We start from the raw sequence: 19,432 nt of genomic DNA on the forward strand, positions 1-19,432 counted from the left end.
TTAATTTTCTATCCTCTCCATATGTCAACTCTGTTAGTTTCATGAAGGTGAACTGTGTGCATCTTACCTACCATTCTATTCCCAGGACGGAGCACACACCTATCACATATTACTAGCATACATATGCTTTTAAAAATTGCTAAATCAGTGAATAACTGATAATGAATATATTCTGGAAAAAGAGACACTTGGGATGGGGACCCCAAGCCAGAAATTTCAAATAGTTAAACATACACTGAACAGATACTAAGATAGGTTTTAGCAGTGAGGGACAAAAGGAATTTCGGAGGCACATACATGATCAATTTTCACCTCCCCAAACTCTCCTGGAGGCTTTCTGGGATCTGATCTAATGATACTGATTTGTTTGCTAGACCTCGAAACTCGCTCTGTTAAAAGTGTCAAGACTCTGAACTGCAAGGAGGGAGAGCAGGTTTATAAGGCAAAAGCCACAAGGTTACATAACTTGTTTCAAAAGAATTACTATTACCCCCGCAAAGTTAAAAAGACTATTTATTATGCCATTGTCAATCTACTTGCAGAAGTTACATTAGCTCTATTTCAGTCCGAAGTAGAAGAATGTGTTGCAGGCGGTCCCAACCAACCAGCTGCAACTGACCAAAGTCAAGAACTCAAGGTGTTCCAAGTACTGAAACAGGAGCCGTGAAGAGACCCCTCTTCTCAATATGCTCCCAACCCTCTCTTGGCACTGCTTAACTTCGGAATCTTCCTCCAGAGGTAAAGATGAAATTTAGGTTTTATTCAATATCCCGAAAAGCCCAGGATACAAAGAGGACACATGAAACTGGAGACTCCCTAAACCCCCTGCTCGTCGTTGTTTCTTCAGCCTCCTCTGCGGAAGCTCGTACTCTCAGGACCCTCCACCGCCCCTAACACACGCCACCGGCGGACACAATGTGAACCTAGGTGGGACCTCCACTCCTCTAGAGGGCGCTGCGCAGAGTCCGGTCGCCGGAAGCATTTCCACCCCGGACTCATTTTTTTTTATCAGTCGGCCGTCTTCCAGGGGGTCCCGTGACCTATTTCCGGTCGTCCGGGGTACGCACGTGCGACCGGGAGGAAGTAACGTCAACCCGGTAGCCAAGTTGTGGCGCCGCAGCGGAGGCGCTTTACCGACAACATGTCCCATCTACCCATGAAACTCCTGCGCAAGAAGATCGAGAAACGGAACCTCAAATTGCGCCAGCGAAACTTAAAGCTTCAGGGTGAGATGCGCGGAGCTTGGGGACTGCGGGAGCCCGCCCCTGCGTCGCGGAGCTGCTCTGCTTCGGAGTCCCTGCATCCCTGAGGTGGCGCGGCCGCTTCCCCCGCGGCACGTGTGTTTGTTGAGAGTGAAAGGCAGCCTGGCGCGGTTTCCAGTCGCTCCTGCTCGGGTGCCGCGCTCCGCGTGCCCCCGGCCCGCTCCTGAGGTTTTCCGAGCCTCAGTGTCTCCGCACAGTCGCAGCAGGAGCAGGCCGCCTGAGTTTTCTCTCCAGGCCTCCCACCGGGCTTCCAGCCAAGCCGGCTTTTCTGTGTCTCCCTTATTCTGTGTCCCTCCGACTTTCAGGTCCCACCTCAGCCCCCACCCAAACCCGCCGGCCCATGTCCAGTCAGACACGTGGAACCGGTCATCTCCACGCGCCGCCTTTTCACCTCTATGTAATGCCGGCATTGCTTCAGACAAGCTCGTTTCACCATCGCCTTCCCCTGCTCAGGTCGGCTCTCTCGATTCCTGGACAATACTGTTTTCAGCTCTAGAAGTGCCTTCTGCACGTGTCCAGCGCGTGCCCTCCCTCTCTTCCCGTTGCTCCTAACTTTAGGTTATGAATTCCTCGAGCGCTTCCAGGTATTTGCATCCTTAATAAAGACTTCGCTGGAAAGGTGCTTACCTGAATGTCCGTTACCTTTCTTACTCCCCTCGTTTGCAGTTCTAAGTTCCTAACAATGAGCCAGAGATCTTGAAGTTACCTTATCCTTTTTAGGGTCATATATAAGGTATCAGTTCCCGAGGGCAATGTTGGAGGCATAATTCTTTTTTTTTGTTTGTTTGTTTGTTTTAAAGATTTTATTTATTTATTTGACAGAGAGAGTTTACGAGTAGGCAGAGAGTCAGGCAGAGAGAGAGAGGAGGAAGCAGGCTCCCCGCGGAGCAGAGAGCCCGATGTGGGGCTCGATCCCAGGACCCTGAGACCATGACCTGAGCCGAAGGCAGTGGCTTAACCCACTGAGCCACCCAGGCACCCTGGAGGCATAATTCTTGACCCTAGTTGGATTCCAGCAGAGATTAGTTGCTTGGGAGGAATCCTGAAGACGAGGGCAGGTTTGTGGGTTTTAGAAATGGTTTTTTGAATTTCCCTTGTATTTTCAGTTCTTACAAATTATATGGCACTACTAACTACATCTTGGTACTTAAAGAGACCATTAAAATTCTAAAAAAATAAAGTGTTTTAAAGTGTTGTTACCTTTTATTATATGTAAGCAGGGAAACTTTTAAAGACATCCTTAGGCGTTTGTATATACATGATAAATACTGGGACCAGTAAGTGAATTTTCAATTCACTGCTGCTTAGGAAAGTTAGATTGAAAGTTTTGAAGTTACAGGAAAAGCACTAGTTGTGTGAATAGATGATAGTCTTTTCTGATATGTCAGCTAGCCATATATTTATCAAATACTTGATACAAAAATGTTTATTTGTAGCTACCGGTGTCTGGCCCCATCCTTTTAAATGTTTAACTTCACTGAAGTTTTGCTGTCCCAGATTCTTAAAGCCGTATGGACAGAGATGTGGCTTTTTGAAGTTAAGAAATCAATATTGCTTTCCCTTTTGCAGCATTTTTCATTAAAGGAAACTTACTTGTCCTGTAGTAGAATGCCATAAATTTAAGTGGGTTTTTTTTTTTTTTAAGATTTTATTTATTTATCAGGGGGGGGGGGCAAGCACAGGCAGACAGAATGGCAGGCAGAGGCAGAGGAGGAAGCAGGCTCCCTGCTGAGCAAGGAGACCAATGTGGGACTTGATCCCAGGACGCTGGGATCATGACCTGAGCCGAAGGCAGCTGCTTAACCAACTGAGCCACCCAGCCGTCCCAATTTAAGTGGTTTTAATAATGTACATGAAAGGGTATTAAAAGCTAAATCATTTCAGTCATGGATACCATGAGGTTTCTTACCTGGGATTCCAAAGTTTTTAAGCAAACCCCTTCTTTGTTCACAGTTTGCGTTCTGTTTTTAAACAGGATTCTCGGATGTGAGCATATCAGAAACGCAAAATGTGGATATATCTGAAGAACCAGTGGGAAGTGGGAAGGTTAAAAAATCCCTGAAACAGTCTGTGAATGTGGGCTCCTCAGAAGCCCAGAATGGAGAGAGAACCAAAGAAACAGTGGAAACTGTACAAGTTAAAAAAAAAAAAAAGAAATCTACCATAAAAATCAATGGAGAAGCAGCAACACAGCCTCCCAATTCAGAACCGAAAAAGAAGAAAAAGAAAAAGAGAAAAATGGTGGATGATGCTGGGCCTGGTAAGTACTTCAGTTTCCTTGAACTTCAGACATTCAGACAATTTTCAGAGTTTCACCTTCCTTCTAATGTTGTATTCACACAACATGCAAGAGTCACTATACTCACTAACATACCAGAAAATAACCTAGTAGCAAAAAGAAGCAGAGTGCGGACTGGGGGTTTGACATTTTTATTTGTATTAAGATACTGAGAAAGGTCTCATATGCTTTTACACGCTCTAAGGACTGAAGAAAACCTTGAGTTTCAATGAAAGCCTCCTTTGAATTCTAGAAATTTGCTCTTTTTGATAGTTGGCTAGGCTTTTTTTTTTTTTTTAAGGTTTTATTTATTTATTTGACAGAGATCACAAGTAGGCAGAGAGAGAGGAGGAAGCAGGCTCCCTGTGGAGCAGAGAGCCCAATGTGGGACTCGATCCCAGGACCCTGAGATCATGACCCGAGCCAAAGGCAGCGGCTTAACCCACTGAGCCATCCAGGCGCCCCTTGGCTAGGCTTTTAAACAGACCATATTATGGCATAGGTTTTTAGGTTTATTAACTGTTTTCAAACAGAATTGTGGCATTACGCTAAAGACATCTGGGCTAATACGTTCCTGTCGTCTCGGGCCTTTATTTCAGTAGACTTTGCATTAATGACTCTTTTTATTTACCCTTTTTTTGTTCCAATTTTCTTTGCCTACTGTAAATTCCTCCTCTTGAAAGGAGACTTAGTAATAATTTGGATGTGCAAAGTATATAAAAATAGCAGGTAACTTCTGTATAAATGGAATGTTAATTTCCAATGAGTAGAATGGCCAGGATGGGGTAGAGGCCACTTGCTTTTGGAAGATGTTGGATTTGGATAAGCTTACGTGAAAGAGAGGCATTTTATTTGAGATGTAAGCAAGCAGAGATTTCAAGGGAGAATGTAACAGGTGTCAGCAAACTATGCAGCCCTCTACCTACTTTTGGAAATAAAGCTTTATTGGAACACTGCAGTGCACATTTGTTTACTTGGTCTTTATTGTGAAATCCCTGTGTCTTTATTGTGACAATTCCTATAGGCCTGCAAAACCTATAATGTTCACTCTCTGGGTCTTTATAGAAAAAGTTTCTCAACACCTGGGTTAGAATCTCCTGTTCATCTAACTTAGCTGAAATGAGGGTTTCATTTAGAAAGGAGCTTTGCTGCTCATTGGTTGACTGTTTTCTAGAAGGGTGGTAGTCAGGTGCAAGGAAGAGGCCAGTCCTGGGCCACAGAGAGTCCTGAGTTTTGGTTCAAGTCAGTTCTGTTCTAACTCGCATAGTTAGCTACCATGATTTTGTAGGAGCCCAGCATGGTAGTTAACCCATTGATCCCAAGTGGAACATTCAGGAGTGTGATGGGAGGTAAGGCTGGAAGGATAGTGTAGGGCCCTGTTAGGAAAGCTATATGAAATGCCAGGAGGCCTCCCCCCTGCTTCCCCTCACCACTTGGTTTCCAGGAGCTACCAGTGTCCGACGCCTAAGGGAATTGTACTTGCACTGAGGTCTCTTTAGTAACATGAAGAGCCTTCAGGGTTTCTGCTCATCTTTGAACCAAAGCTAGCTTTTTAATGGAAGATTTATGTTTAATGGTACAGTCGGACAACTTAGTGCTTTTTAAGAGTTCGACAAACTATTAATCACAGTCGTTTTTTTCCTCGGTGGAATACACAGAACTTGATGTAATCAGTATACTTAGATGGTTCAACTTTTCAAATATGTCTTGGTCATTCGGGGCACCCGGGTGGCTCAGTCTTTACCGTCTGCCCTCGGCTTAGTTCATGATCCCATAGTCCTGGGATCGAGCCCTGCATTGGGCTCCCTGCTCAGCAGGAAACCTGCTTCTCCCTCTCCCGCTCCCCCTGCTTGTATTCCCTCTCCCACTGTGTCTCTCTCAAATAAATAAAATCTTAAAGTGTATATATATATATATAAAATCAATCACTCAGGCTGCTAGAATAGACCTGAAAAATGAAGTTTTGTTGGCAAATCTGTATGTCTCCCTGGGTTTTTACATATAATTAAATCTTTAGTCATGAAAAAGACATTCTTAGCATATTAAAACTGGAAGTGTGTTAAGCTTTTGAAAACATGCCTCTTTGCATTACACATCTTTTTGTTTTGTGATTGCATTTGGTATTTTATTTTAACCAAAAAATTGGGGGGGGGGGTGTTTTCCTTTAAAACCAAAGATACCAAAAAAGTGAAAACTGAAGACAAAGGGGACTCTGAAGAAGGGGCCCAAGCTCCTGAAGGAACAGAAAACAGTGTGGAGAAGCCAGATGATCAGGAAGAGGACAATGAAGTGCCCAGCCTACCCCTAGGACTGACAGGTAATTTTACGAAGTTTTCCAGAGAGACCTTAAACATGGCATGCCTTCTGGATTATAGGATTTGAAGTTTCAGTTGTAACTTTTAATTTACCTAGGAAAAGTATTGACAAGAAATATTTTTTATCTAGTTACTGCGGCTTTATCTACATTATATGCCTTAGTTCTTGTCATTTCTCTGTTTTATTTTTTTTCTGCATTTCTGACGCAAAATATTTTGGTTAGCACACAAACAGCTTTTGGGGTCCTCTCTTCCTTTGGTTTGTTGTTTTCTAAAGTTCATTCCATTTTGTAGTAGGAAAATCATTAGCCCAGGAGTTTAATACTGACCCACTTAGTAGTAAGGAAGGATGAAATTCACATTATTGAGGGACTTTTGCCAGGGTGACTTCCTCTGTCTGGCCTGTTTCCTCGTAAGGTCAAGAATTTGGCCAAAATAACTTGCCCAAACCAGAAATGTCTAGGAGCTCCTTGAGTTGTTCGGTGTGCATTTTTTATTTGTTAAAATAAAAATTTTACTTAAATTTTTACTTAAATTTATTTGTTTTTAAATTTTAAATAAATTTTTTAAAAATATATTTAAATTTAACTCTAACCCAGGGTTGCTTAATCAAAATTGTAAAGGTTATGGCAGTGGTTCTCAACCAGGGCAGTTCTCCTTCCTTGGAGGGGTGATCACATCATCCCGGTTTATTCAGAACTTGACCAATTTTAGCAGCCAAAGTCCTGTGCATAAACTAGTCACAGGCAAACCATGAAGGTTGACTGCCAACACACTGGGTTTTCAGAACTGGGGGCTGGTACTGTCATTTAGTGGGTGGAGGTCAGGGAGGCTGCAAAACATCCAGTAATGCATGGGACAGCCTCTGACAATGAAGGATTATCCAACCCAAAATGTCAGTAGCACCAAAGTGGACAATAGCTGGCTGACAAGCTGGGCAAGGATGGGGTGGGGGCTCCCCAGGGGATTTTGTTGTCTTCCCCGGTTGAAGAACCATTGCACGCTTGACGTGTGAGTCCAGTCTAATGGAGTGTGGCTATATCTGATCTTCTCGCTTGTCTTTTTGGCGTGAGATTAACAGCTCTTTTGATTGATTTTGCACTTAGTTTCTCTATACTAGATGCTTTCACTTTTTATTAAACATTTTCATTTCTCTCGGCACCACCCCAGTGCATGACATACTCATCTCACACAAGTCCCTGGACTATATCGCCTCTCTGCCCATTACTATTTTTGTTACAGGGTAGGTTCTAGACGCTACACAGCTGTCAGCAGTGGAGAAACTGAAGTCAGATTCTTTTTCTTAGTTATTTTATGGGAATGGTGGGGGTTAGTCTTTCTTACTGGAAGAAGCTGTTTTCAGCTTCATTGCCACCCGGTGATGTTTTCAAACAGCAAAACTAATTCATATAGCCGTTGCAGTATTAACTATTAAAGATAAGTTTGCTAATGATAAACTATCTTTTATTTAGGCGCTTTTGAGGATACTTCATTTGCTTCTCTTACTGATCTTGTCAATGAGAACACTCTCAGGGCAATAAAAGAAATGGGTTTTACAAACATGACTGAAATTCAGCATAAAAGTATCAGACCACTTCTGGAAGGCAGGTATGATTAACATTGATGTGTGGGCATTAGTACCTTTTTTTAGGTTTTTTGTTTTTTTAGTTTTTTTTTTTTTTTTTTGTAAGATTTTATTTCTTTATTCGACACAGAGAGAGAGATCACAAGTAGGCAGAGAGGCAGGCAGAGAAAGAGGGGGAAGGAGGCTCCCTGCTGAGCAGAGAGCCTGATGCGGGGCTCGATCCCAGGACCCTGAGATCATGACCTGAGCCGAAGGCAGAGGCTTAACCCACTGAGCCACCCAGGTGCCTTTTTTAGTGCTAGTCATTTAGAAAGAAGATGTTCTGTTGATGTTTGCACTGTGCTTTGGGTTGATAACATCCACGCTTCATTAAAGGCTTTAAGTTACTAATGTTCGAAGAAAAGTGTTCATTTCTATTTTATAGCATAATTCTTATTTCTGGGTTAGATCTGTAACCTCTGAACGATTTCAGTGATAAAGAAGCTAGGGACTTTGTTTTTCTTATTCACATTCTAGCCTTGATGCCTGGAATGTGATAGTACATAGTAGGTGTTCAGTAAATGCTTGTTGAATAAGTAGACTGAATGTCTCTTTTTCCTTTCCATTGTTAATATTTAGGGATCTTCTAGCAGCTGCAAAAACAGGCAGTGGTAAAACGCTGGCATTTCTCATCCCTGCAGTCGAACTCATTGTCAAGTTAAAGTTCATGCCTAGGAATGGTGAGTCTCTGATCTAGTGGTTTTTGGTGCTATCTCCCTAGAAGGTTATCATAGCTGTTACGGGCTCATGTCAATAACTACAGCTAGGCTTTAGCCTTTTGTCATTTTTTGCCTTTTAGGAACGGGAGTTCTTATCCTCTCACCTACTAGGGAACTGGCCATGCAGACTTTCGGTGTTCTTAAGGAGCTAATGACGTACCATGTTCACACATACGGCTTGATAATGGGTGGCAGCAACAGGTCGGCTGAAGCACAGAAACTCGGTAATGGGATCAACATCATCGTGGCCACCCCAGGCCGCCTCCTAGACCACATGCAGGTAGAGCAACACTGGAGGGGGCTGCCTGTCTTCTTGTCTCGTGTGAAACCTGAACCTGACAGCTAATATGTTTTTCTTTGCCTTTGTCTTGCTAGAATACCCCAGGGTTTATGTATAAAAATCTGCAGTGTCTGGTTATTGACGAGGCTGATCGTATCTTAGATGTTGGGTTTGAAGAGGAATTAAAACAAATTATTAAACTTCTGCCAAGTAAGTAGGCTTAATAGCTGCATGTGGTTTGCCAAGTGGTTGTTGGAAGAGATGAGGGCGGTTCCTCTAGGAAAGCCATTCATCCCCGAATTGTAATCTTGCCAAGCCAAGCAGTAGTGGTAGTCAGCCCTAGAGGTAGTTTGCAGTGCAAGCTCAGCGGGAAGCCTGCTTCTCCCTCTCTCTCTTCCTGCCACTCTTCCTACTTGTGATCTCTCTCTGTGTTAAATAAATAAATAAAACCTTTTTTTTAAAAAAAGCTTTAAAAAAAAAATGCAGGAACAGCATAAAACGGAACAGTAACATCACAATCAGAAATAGATACTAAATTCTATCAAATGCTCTTACCATGCCTGTTAAATGATCAGATGTTTGCTTTTTTCATTAAATGTTTCTTTAAATTTTAAATTTGTTAACTCAGTAAATTTTATCAAATAATAATTTTCAAATATTAAACAGCTCTGCATTCCTGAAGTAAACCCCACTTGGTCATGATGCATTATCCTTTTTATATGCCGCATTCACCTTTGCTCAAATTTTTTAGAAATTTTGCATCTGTGCTTAAGAATCATTGTTCGGTTTTGGTATCAGGGTAATGGCTGGCTTCAAAGAATGAGTTGGGAAATAAAAACTCGGCAAATCCTGGAGAGACTGTGCAGAATTATTAATATTTTTTCCTTAAGTATATGATAGAATTCACCAGTGGAAATCTTTGGGGCTGGAGTTTTCTTTATGTGACAATTTTAACTACAGTTTCTGTAATGGATACAAAGCTATTCAGGATTTCTCTTTTTTTTTTTTAAAGATTTTATTTATTTATTTGACAGAGAACACAAGTAGACAGAGAGGCAGGCAGAGAGAGAGAGAGAGAGAGAAGCAGGCTCTGCACTGAGCAGAGAGTCCAATGCGGAGCTCTATCCCAGGACCCCGGGATCATGACCTGGGCCGAAGGCAGAGGCTTTAACCCACTGAGCCACCCAGGTGCCCCTCAGGATTTCTCTTTTATCTCAAGCGAGCTTTAACCATTTATCTCTCAAGGAAATTGTCCGTTTTATCTGTCAGGTTTATAGACGTAAAGTTGTTTGAGATATTCCCATCTTAATATCTGTAGTGATATCACACATCCCATTCTTGCTAGTTCTACTCAGTATTTCTAGCGGTGGCAATGCTAACGAGTCCCTGAAATATTGGGGTTATTTTTATTTGTATCTGTTTCAGCACGCAGGCAAACCATGCTCTTTTCTGCCACACAAACTCGAAAAGTTGAGGACTTGGCAAGGATTTCTTTGAAAAAGGAGCCATTGTATGTTGGTGTTGATGACGATAAAGCTAATGCAACAGTGGATGGTCTTGAGCAGGTACTCTTTGTCAAGATCTTACATTTTCTTTTTTAATATTTTATTTATTTGACACAGAGATGACAAGTAGGCAGAGAGGCAGGAAGAGAGAGAGGAGGAAGCAGGCTCCCTGCTGAGAGCCCGATGCGGGGCTTGATCCCAGGACTCTGGGATCATGACCTGAGCCGAAGGCAGAGGCTTAACCTACTGAGCCACCCAGGTGCCCCAAGATCTTACATTTTCGGATCATCTTCGGTGTGTCCTTGTAATTGTTTGGAGGATCATCCCAAAAGCAGATGGACTGGTGAACTTTTAATTCAAATACAGTGAATTTGGGTATGGGCTCTTGACATCACAAATGTTGAATTCTGAATAATTTGATCAGCTCTCTTTATTCTGTCTCTTAGTACTGCTTGCTACATAGGAGACACTAATCACTACCAAGTGTAAATGCAATAAAAAGTGAAAGTGTTTTTTAATGATCTTTTGCTCTAAGCTGCAAGGTGAGTTAGCGGATAGAGAGGCTGGCTTCAGGACATTGCTGTGAAAAATTGGAAATGAGGTAACAGATCCAAACTAGGTGGATTGAGGTAACAGATCCAAACTAGGTGGACTGAAGACAGAACTTTGAGTATTTTGCTGAATAAAATATTTCAAATAATGATCTTGCTTAAAAATTGTGTTCGTTGTATATTTTTAAAAATATATTTACTAGGCTTTGTTACCTTGTTTAAGACAGTGCCTTCAGGCTGTAGTTTTTTGAGATCTTGCTACTAGGGACCTTTTCAAAAATGAAGCGTTGCTATGCTTTAAGGGTTCTAACATGTAGAGATGTTACTTTATTATGGTTGCACAAACTGTGGATAACCAGAAGTCTGTAACCTCAGAAATACAAAAAGTATTTAGTATTTAGTGATTGTACCCAGTAACCGGAGTCAGAAGGGCTACAATTAGTCTTCAGTTTAGAGATGCTTTACTATAATGAACTCAGTAATTTTGCTCTAGGTAAGGCACGTTGGTATATACACACTATTTATCTGAGCTCTCCATTAAATTATATTGGTTCATGAAGCTGAAAGTGTGATTATTTTTATATTTTTATCTGTTCACTTGAACGACTCTAGGGCTATGTTGTTTGTCCCTCGGAAAAGAGATTCCTCCTACTTTTTACATTCCTTAAGAAGAACCGGAAGAAGAAACTGATGGTCTTCTTTTCATCCTGTAAGTCCGTGAAATACCACTATGAGTTGCTGAACTACATCGATTTACCTGTCTTGGCCATTCATGTAAGTGGTCATCATGAGTTTATTAAAAAACAGTTAACACTTATCAAGTATATGGATTGTGGGGTTTTCGGTATCACTCTCTCTAAATATAGAATGATCCTATGTGGAGGGAGTTTTGCTGGGTGTGGGAGGGTGCAGACCACAAAGGGATAAGAGATGCCATTCACCTAGGGAAATGAGATCCAGGGCAGAGAGTGAAATGGAAATGAAGCAGGTTAACAACTCCACAGCTAGGGGGTTGTACATCCAGACCTCCCAGAAATGACCTCAAGTTTCCAGCTCTAATGGATGCTTTGATTTGATTCTAGGGAAGGCAGAAGCAAAATAAGCGTACAACCACATTCTTCCAGTTTTGCAACGCAGATTCAGGGATATTGTTATGTACTGACGTGGCAGCGAGAGGGCTGGATATTCCTGAAGTCGACTGGATTGTTCAGTATGACCCTCCAGATGACCCCAAGGTAACTGGCATCCTTGGGATTTCTCCCTAAGGGCTCTGTGCTAAGGAATGAACTTTCTGGTTTCCCTGAGACACACCGTATTTCATATTCAGAGATTGATCCATATTTATCACTATCCTGTTGTACTGCACGCTGACTGCAGTATTTCTGTGGTAGCTAGGGCTACAGTAGCAAGATCCAAAGGGGGTGTGCCAAGATTTGAGAAGCCTCAGTGCGGCTGAAGTTAGGAATGTCATGTGCTTAGAATGGTCTTTTTTTTTTTTTTAAAGATTTTATTTATTTATTTGACAGAAATCACAAGTAGATGGAAAGGCAGGCAGAGAGAGAGAGAGAGGGAAGCAGGCTCCCTGCTGAGCAGAGAGCCCGATGCGGGACTCGATCCCAGGACCCTGAGATCATGACCTGAGCCGAAGGCAGCGGCTTAACCCACTGAGCCACCCAGGCGCCCTAGAATGGTCTTTGAAGAGTGGTAGGTGTTAGAAGAAAATAAAATTCACTTCCAGAAAATAGGTAAGATTCTGCAGGATATGTAGTAGAAGAAGTTTTATTAAATATTGTCAACAGCGATATATGATATAAATTGTTAGCACAAAAACATGTTCAAAAAGTAATTTGAAGACAAAGCACACTTAGTAGTCATTAATGTGAATATTTCATCCAGTGGGTATCAGGCCTCGATCATGGCCGTTACCTCTTTGGTCATGGTCCATACAGAAGTAGGGAACATGGCCAGCATGTGTGTGGCGTGGCCCTAGGGGAAGAGCGCTTATCTCATCCAAATGGGCTGACATGCTCTGTCCATTACGGTGCAGGTTCTAGAAAGGCAGGTACCCATGGAAGTTGGTGTATTAATTCAGGTTTTCTCTCTCCAACAAAGGAATATATTCATCGTGTAGGAAGAACAGCCAGAGGCCTAAACGGGAGAGGGCATGCCTTGCTCATTTTACGCCCTGAAGAATTGGGTTTCCTTCGTTACTTGAAGCAATCCAAGGTAAAGATCTTGGTTTGGAAAATTGTAAGCTGGGGGCAGATTCCTGTTGGTAGAAATTGCTTCGGTACCACTGGCCTTACGCACCATTTCTGGATGGGTCTGAGGCGTCGGGAGTTGTTGCAGTGCTCTGGGAACAGTTAGAACAGTTAGATTGGGCCGCGGAGAAAAGATGAGCATCTGGCCTGAAAAGTGAACAGCCCTTGACCCCTCTTGCTCAACAGTGCATCTCGGTGTCCCCAGGTGTTGTCCCTTTCCCTTGCCCTGTGTGGAACCGCTTCCACTCCTTCTAAGCTCCCTCACACCAGGTTGTCTCCACGTGCCCCACTGCTGCAGCCTTGTTTTCATGAGGACTCCATTCACTCCTGCCTCTTCTCCTTCTTCTGTCCCGTAGTCCTTGACCCTCTTTTACTTCCCGTCTCTCCTATTACATCTCAAGTCTCCTACTAAAAAAACAACTTTGACCCTAATCTATTCTCCTTCTCCCTCTACCATGGCTGCTGCTGATTGTCTTTCTTCCTTCTGCTGTTTTGGAAAGTGGCTTTTCTTTCCTCTGTTTACTGTCCCTTTAGCCTGATCCCTGGCCCACCCTCATCTGGCTCTGGCCTCAACTCCATCCACCACACCTGATTTCATTAGACTCCTACCTGACCTCTTTGTTGCTCGATCTTGTGTGCACCTGTCAGGACTTCTCTTGACATTTGCTTCCCCTTTGGCCTCCTTTGGCACAGTCTTACCGGGAGGATTTTCCTCCACCCTGAAAGTGTGTGCAGTTCCCAGAAATGGCCTTGGTGCCCTTGCTCTAGAATGCCCATTTCTGGATCTTCTGAATCCTGGTTTCAGTGAATTGTGCTATGTTGTGGGACGCCATCACTGATCTCCTGTTGTTGGGAGTTCCCACAGCACGAGTGTTCATCCAGCTGAACCCTTACCCCCAACCTATCTTCTCTGCAAGACTGCAGGCTCTGAGGGCGGGACTTGGACAGCTGTTTTTCTAGCACTTTTCTGAGATCTGGCATTTTTTCCAGTTACCTAATAAGTGATGACTGGTGAGAGATCCTTCCCATAGAGGGTGTGTGGTCATCATGAGCTCTAGTATCACAGACCCTAGTCACAGGGCAGGGTGGCAGTAGGACAGCTCTCCTGACATGGAGGGAGGGACCAGTGGTCCTGACTGGAAGCATCAGGCTGTCTCGTGCTGCATCCGTAGAGAAAAGGGCTTCATTGACTTATGTTCCTGTCTAGTTTCTCGGCTTTCCTTTCAGGAAGGTTCCTCAGCACAGTATATGTGAAGATAGCAGAGGTTAGATAAGACTTTTCCACTGGCTGCAGGAGACCAGAGGAGTGGCTCTCTCTGTCCTGAGGGAGTTCCGCAGGCCTGGCTGTCCTTCTGGTTCTTCATGGGACAGGACGCTTGTCACTGCTGGATCGTTTACAAGTCTGAATATTGATCCATCTTGGTTTACTAATCTTCGTGCTTTTGTTTTCTAGGTTCCATTAAGTGAATTTCAGTTTTCCTGGTCCAAAATTTCTGACATTCAGTCTCAGGTATGTTTGGTATTTTTATTTGCATGGTTTTTGTTTTTTGGAGGTTTTTTATTTAAACATTTGTGAGGAAGAGGGAGTCTCAGTTGGTAATCATTGTCCTCTGACTCTCCCCTTTCATGAACCAGGTTTGGACTGTGATCTTTTAGGGTCCTTGCTATGCTGCTTACCATGTTTCTGTGTTCCCTACCTTGTTCCAGTTCATACCTTATAAGGTATGACATTATTCTTACTGCATCCTAATTTTGCAAATATTACAAAACTTGTAGTAAGTGTATTGGAACAAATTTTTTTTGTTCTAATATATACGAAATCTGCTTTTGTATTTTATTGAAACCAATGTCTCTTTTCGTTTCAGCTTGAAAAATTGATTGAAAAGAACTACTTTCTTCATAAGTCAGCCCAGGAAGCATATAAGTCCTACATTCGAGCATATGATTCCCACTCTCTGAAACAGATCTTCAATGTTAATAACTTAAATTTGCCTCAGGTTGCTCTTTCTTTTGGTTTCAAGGTGCCTCCTTTTGTTGATCTGAGTATCCTTTTCTTTGTTGGCAGGAATTCATCTGGGAACTGAGGGACAGAAGGTTGACAGAAGGTCGACTTGGGCTTAGCACTTGGTTTGGGGTGTGCTTCAACTATCTGGAGCCCTGGGAGTTCATTCTGGTCACTGCTTGTCAGCGCTAGCACAATGTGGGCAGGGGTTAGCTGTCGCGGTGGGGATTGCAGACACAGGACAACCTGGGCTTTAGGCCTTTAGGAACTTGTCAGGCAGACCGGGAAAGCGAAAGAGTTGTGCGTCCGGAGAGAAGCCAGAGAGGTACAGTGGCAGGGCTCGGCTGCTCTGAGGCTTCCCCTTACGAGGTCATGGAGAGCAGCACACCCTGGGGCTAAAGGGAGAAGATGGGGCCTCCGAATGTTTATCGCCTCAGAGCCGTGGAAGGATTTCGTGCAAGGAAGTTGCAAGACTAGCAAAAGACAGAAACACATAAGTGCTACCCAGGGTAAAAGCCAAGGGAACACCTGCAATTGGTTCTGTTGCAGTTGATCATCTGTACTTGATCTTCGTGTTTCCCAGCGAGGCACAAACAGCAAAAGTGAGGCCTGTGAGCGCTGTGGCGCCAACTCCAAGGGGACGAGAGAGGGGTCCCCGTCCTCATTGTAGGTAGTGAGTAAGTGTCTGCTGTGATGCATACTTGCTGAATCGTGAGGAAGAGCAGCAATTCCTTCAGGTGGCTAAGCATTTCTGAATCCACTCCGAACAGAGGTGAAAGTCATTTGACAGGGTGATTTTTATTGTGTTTCTCTAGACTTGCTGATGTACCTCTCAAACTTATAAATCATGGTCTTCAGTTTCATTGTGCATGGAAAACAATACAGCTTTTACATTGGGTTTCAAAGTCCCACCTGCTCACTTTAGTCGGTGATCCCGTGACCACTCCAGACTTCCTGGAAATGGGTCACGTGGGCTTAAGGTCCCGTTTTCCTAGTGTGGGAAGGGGTTGTGGGAGTGGAGCGGTGGGGGTCATGCTGGCTTGTTCTCTGTGTGAGTATTAGATGAGAGCTCATTGTCTTGGTGTTGCTTAATTTCCTTAACCTTCACCTTTAGACGTGAACAGCAATGACGGCAAGCTTAAAAAGAGAGGAGGCGGTGGTGGCTTCGGCTACCAGAAAGCCAAAAAAGTCGAGAAGTCCAAAATCTTCAAACACATTAGCAAGAAGTCCTCTGACAGCCGGCAGTTCTCCCACTGAAGACACACCTTCCTTTTGTCTCGAGTAGCTTTGTCCTGAAATGGATTTTTTTCCCCTTTCTCTAACAAAGGAATTGTAGCTTCAGGATTGGGACTGATGGAACAAGAGTATGAGTTGACGGTTTCAAGCTCCAGGCACTGATACTTCGGGGAGATACCGCTCTTATTTGGGGATGTAAAACAGAGTTCAATTTTTCTAGGTTGTTCAAGAGCAAAACAAGGGATCTTTTGGATTTTGTTGGGCAGCAGAGAATTTTAGATCTTTTGCCTCCGAATTTGTCATTGTTTTGGGGGGCAGGGTATTTTTTATTTTTTTATTTAAAATCAAGTAATTAACATAAAATATATTACTGGTTTCAGAGGTGGAGTTAGGTGATTCATCAGTCTTCTGTATACCCAGTGCTCATTACATCTCGTGCCCTCCTTAATGTCCATTACCCAGTTCAGCCTACCTTCGGAGGCAGTGACCTGGTACACTGGGGTGGTGATGCAGAAAATTATCTCAGTTTTTTTGTTTTTGTTTTTGGGTTTTTTTTGTTGTTTTGGTTGTTTCTTGGACCTTAACCGTAGTTCTTGACCTCCCCTGAAAATGCTACTGTGGCTCAGAAGCATGTTACATTAAAGGTGGCGTTAGGTTTTTGTATACTCCAGATTTTAAAGCGGTGAGCCTTTCCTAATTTTTTTTTTAAGAGCCCACAGTGTAGGTTATTTGTCATTGTTATTTGAATAAAGCACCCTTCGCAGTCCTAACATTTGTTGGAAACAGTGGGAACCTGAGATTTTTGAGCCTCATTTACACCAATATATGTGTAATCATCTGTTATTCTCCCTTTAATAACTTAGCAAATATCTTTTTGCAAAAGGCACATAATGATGATACTGCTCATTCAACTTTGTTCCAAGTGGTTTGGATTTTGTTGAACCCTTCTAACTCTGCAGAGTATTCAGGGAGGCAGAACATTTTTTGAGGAAAAATTGCCCTTTCTAGATCTGTGAAATGGAAAGTAGGTTTATGATGAAATTGGAAATGAACAACGGTCAAAAAGAGCAGCAAAGATGGGGGTTTCATCACATGGGGTTTTTGTTGTAGAACTCTTGACTTCCAGAGTATTTAGTATGTCTTGTTCTATTTCCAGTACATTTTATAACTATAAAATGGTTATTACATTTTGATCAGTTTGAAACCAAAGTTGTTGGCATTGTTTTGCTGTTGTGCTAGTTAATATTCATAGTCTCCTGTTAAGTACAAATACACTGAGAACATCAAATGTGGTGGAAACAGCTTAATACAAATAGCATCCCAGTAATTTTTTTAAAAAAGTGATCCTCTGTGTCTGGGTTCGACCGTTGTCCCCTGGCCGGACCTGACCTCAGATTCAGGCCTTGACTGTTAGACTCGTGGCATTTAAGAATGCTTCACCTAAGACATTTAGTGACTTTTTTTTTTTTTTTAAAGAAATAATCATGTCTCAAAAAAACACACAAAAACAAAGGGAAGACTCTTTAATCACAGAGCAAGAATGAAAACTCAGTATTTTCATACATAGCCATCAGAGGTTTTATATACGTACTTTTAAATTTTCTATCAGAAATGAAGTCATCCTTTACTCCCCGCTTGTAACCAGCTTGTTTCATAACATGTTATTTTCCTGTGTCATTAAATAATTACATCCATTTTATATTTCATTTTATGACTGTTTTGTTAACCCCTGCTTGGTCTGTGTAGACCAAGGTTCTAAGTCCCTACTCGTCCCCAAGGGACTCTCCTGTCTCAACCTGTCTCATGCTTCTGTTTGTCCTGCCATGGTTGACATCCAGTAGGAGTAGAAGTCCGTCTGCAGAGATGTTATGAGTTAAGTAGGAAAGATTGTGCTTTCTATAGTAATGGCTCATTCCAGGTCCTTGCAGAGTCAGGAGGTTCTGCTGGCGGCGTGGCCCAGACAAGGGACCTAACAGTTACTCTTGACCAACCTGGCCAGGATTCGGATGTGAGGGAGCCAGTGACTAGAAGCAGAAACAGGGTCAGGGTAGCCTCATATGCAAGGCTCATTTGTACAAGAGGAAGAGATACTTGGGCTTCTATGCTATGAGCACAGCCACTGGTGGTATGCGTTGAGGCCATGAACTGGACAAACAGGATTTAAGTGGCTTCATCCAGGAGGGTTAGGATGCTCTCTGTTGAGCGCACTCCAGAGGAAAGGCCTGCTGTTAATAGCATCAGCTACAGTGGCTCATCAAATCCAGAGCCAGCTTGGGCCTTTTGGAGTGCACACGAGATTTCTGGCCGTTCAGTCCCCTGGAGTTGTGATCTGGCCCAGGTTTTGGAAAGTGCTCCAGGTCAGCGTCTTCCTCCGGCAGCTGTCAGATAGAAGAATGCAATTTTCAGGGCTACTCTCCATCGTACTGTGTATTAGATGGAGGCAGTAATTGTGCCTTCGGATAATCCCAGGTCATCATGAATCAAAAGCCTGTTCACTGCCAGAGGACAGGAATAAATACGCCAAGCTCCTCTTAGAAACCTGGTTACAGTACAGCAAAGGGAAAGAGGTGTCCTAAACAATTGGAGTATTGTTTTCCAAGCCTTTGCATGACTTGGAAGATAGAGATTTCAACCATTTATCTAAGCCTGGGAAATCTACATTCTTGGATTCTGGTAAACGTTAGCTGGTAGAAAAGTACTGGAACTTTCTCTGCATGTAGAAGGTAGCCCTCTTTTCTGGCATGGGAGTTACCAAATGTTGGTTGTGCCAGAATAGCTACTTAAGAAACAGCAACATGTTTTGAGATTTTTCTTGCTGCATGTCCAGGATATCGTGATTGATGTGTTTTGTGGGACAGAAGAACCTCTAGAGTGTTCTTATGTATGGATAGGTTTAGTAATATCCATATGCATATGGATATGGAAAGTAATAAAACTTTTACATTCTCATCTTGCAGGGTGAAAATGCCCAATGCAGGAAATGGTGTTAGGATGTTTAGTCATCCACAAACAGGTGGCCCCAAGGAGGCACACAGACCGGGCTTTCCAGAAAGAACAGCTATGAGTTGGTTTGAACAGTTTACATGGGAAGAGGCACACTGTAGTTCAGCCTAACAGCCATGGCCCCCACTGCCTCTAGTTGGAGCTTCCAGAACCCCCATTCAATTGGAATTCAGTTGATGGGTGTTGGTATAGGAGAGGCCACTTGTCTAGGACTCTGTCTCCTCATCCATGTTTAAGGGGGAATGTGACAATTTAAAGTGGGTGACACTAGTGGACATTTTTTGTTGGAACTGCTGCCCAGTGTCTTACCTTCCTATGTTTGGAGACCATGCTATTTAAGTCCTGCTGGGCCCTCATAGCACTTCCCATCAGAAAGGTGCCCTGCAGCCAGGAGTG

General features: G+C 43.1%; 1 protein-coding gene across 1 annotated transcript; it reads left to right on the forward strand.

The window, feature by feature from the left end:
* The first annotated feature begins 1,043 nt into the window (after positions 1-1,043).
* On the forward strand, positions 1,044-17,739 carry DDX18 (DEAD-box helicase 18). Its single transcript, XM_059394421.1, has 14 exons — positions 1,044-1,226; positions 3,238-3,522; positions 5,717-5,857; positions 7,328-7,463; positions 8,059-8,159; positions 8,279-8,478; positions 8,574-8,688; positions 9,904-10,043; positions 11,147-11,308; positions 11,617-11,769; positions 12,647-12,760; positions 14,249-14,305; positions 14,661-14,838; positions 15,912-17,739. Exons 1-14 carry the CDS (start codon positions 1,142-1,144, stop codon positions 16,052-16,054), a joined length of 2,010 nt encoding a protein of 669 aa, XP_059250404.1. The 5' UTR covers positions 1,044-1,141; the 3' UTR covers positions 16,055-17,739.
* Positions 17,740-19,432: the final 1,693 nt, after the last annotated feature.

Source organism: Mustela nigripes, chromosome 3 (genome assembly GCF_022355385.1).
Source record: "Mustela nigripes isolate SB6536 chromosome 3, MUSNIG.SB6536, whole genome shotgun sequence".
NCBI lineage: Eukaryota > Metazoa > Chordata > Mammalia > Carnivora > Mustelidae > Mustela > Mustela nigripes.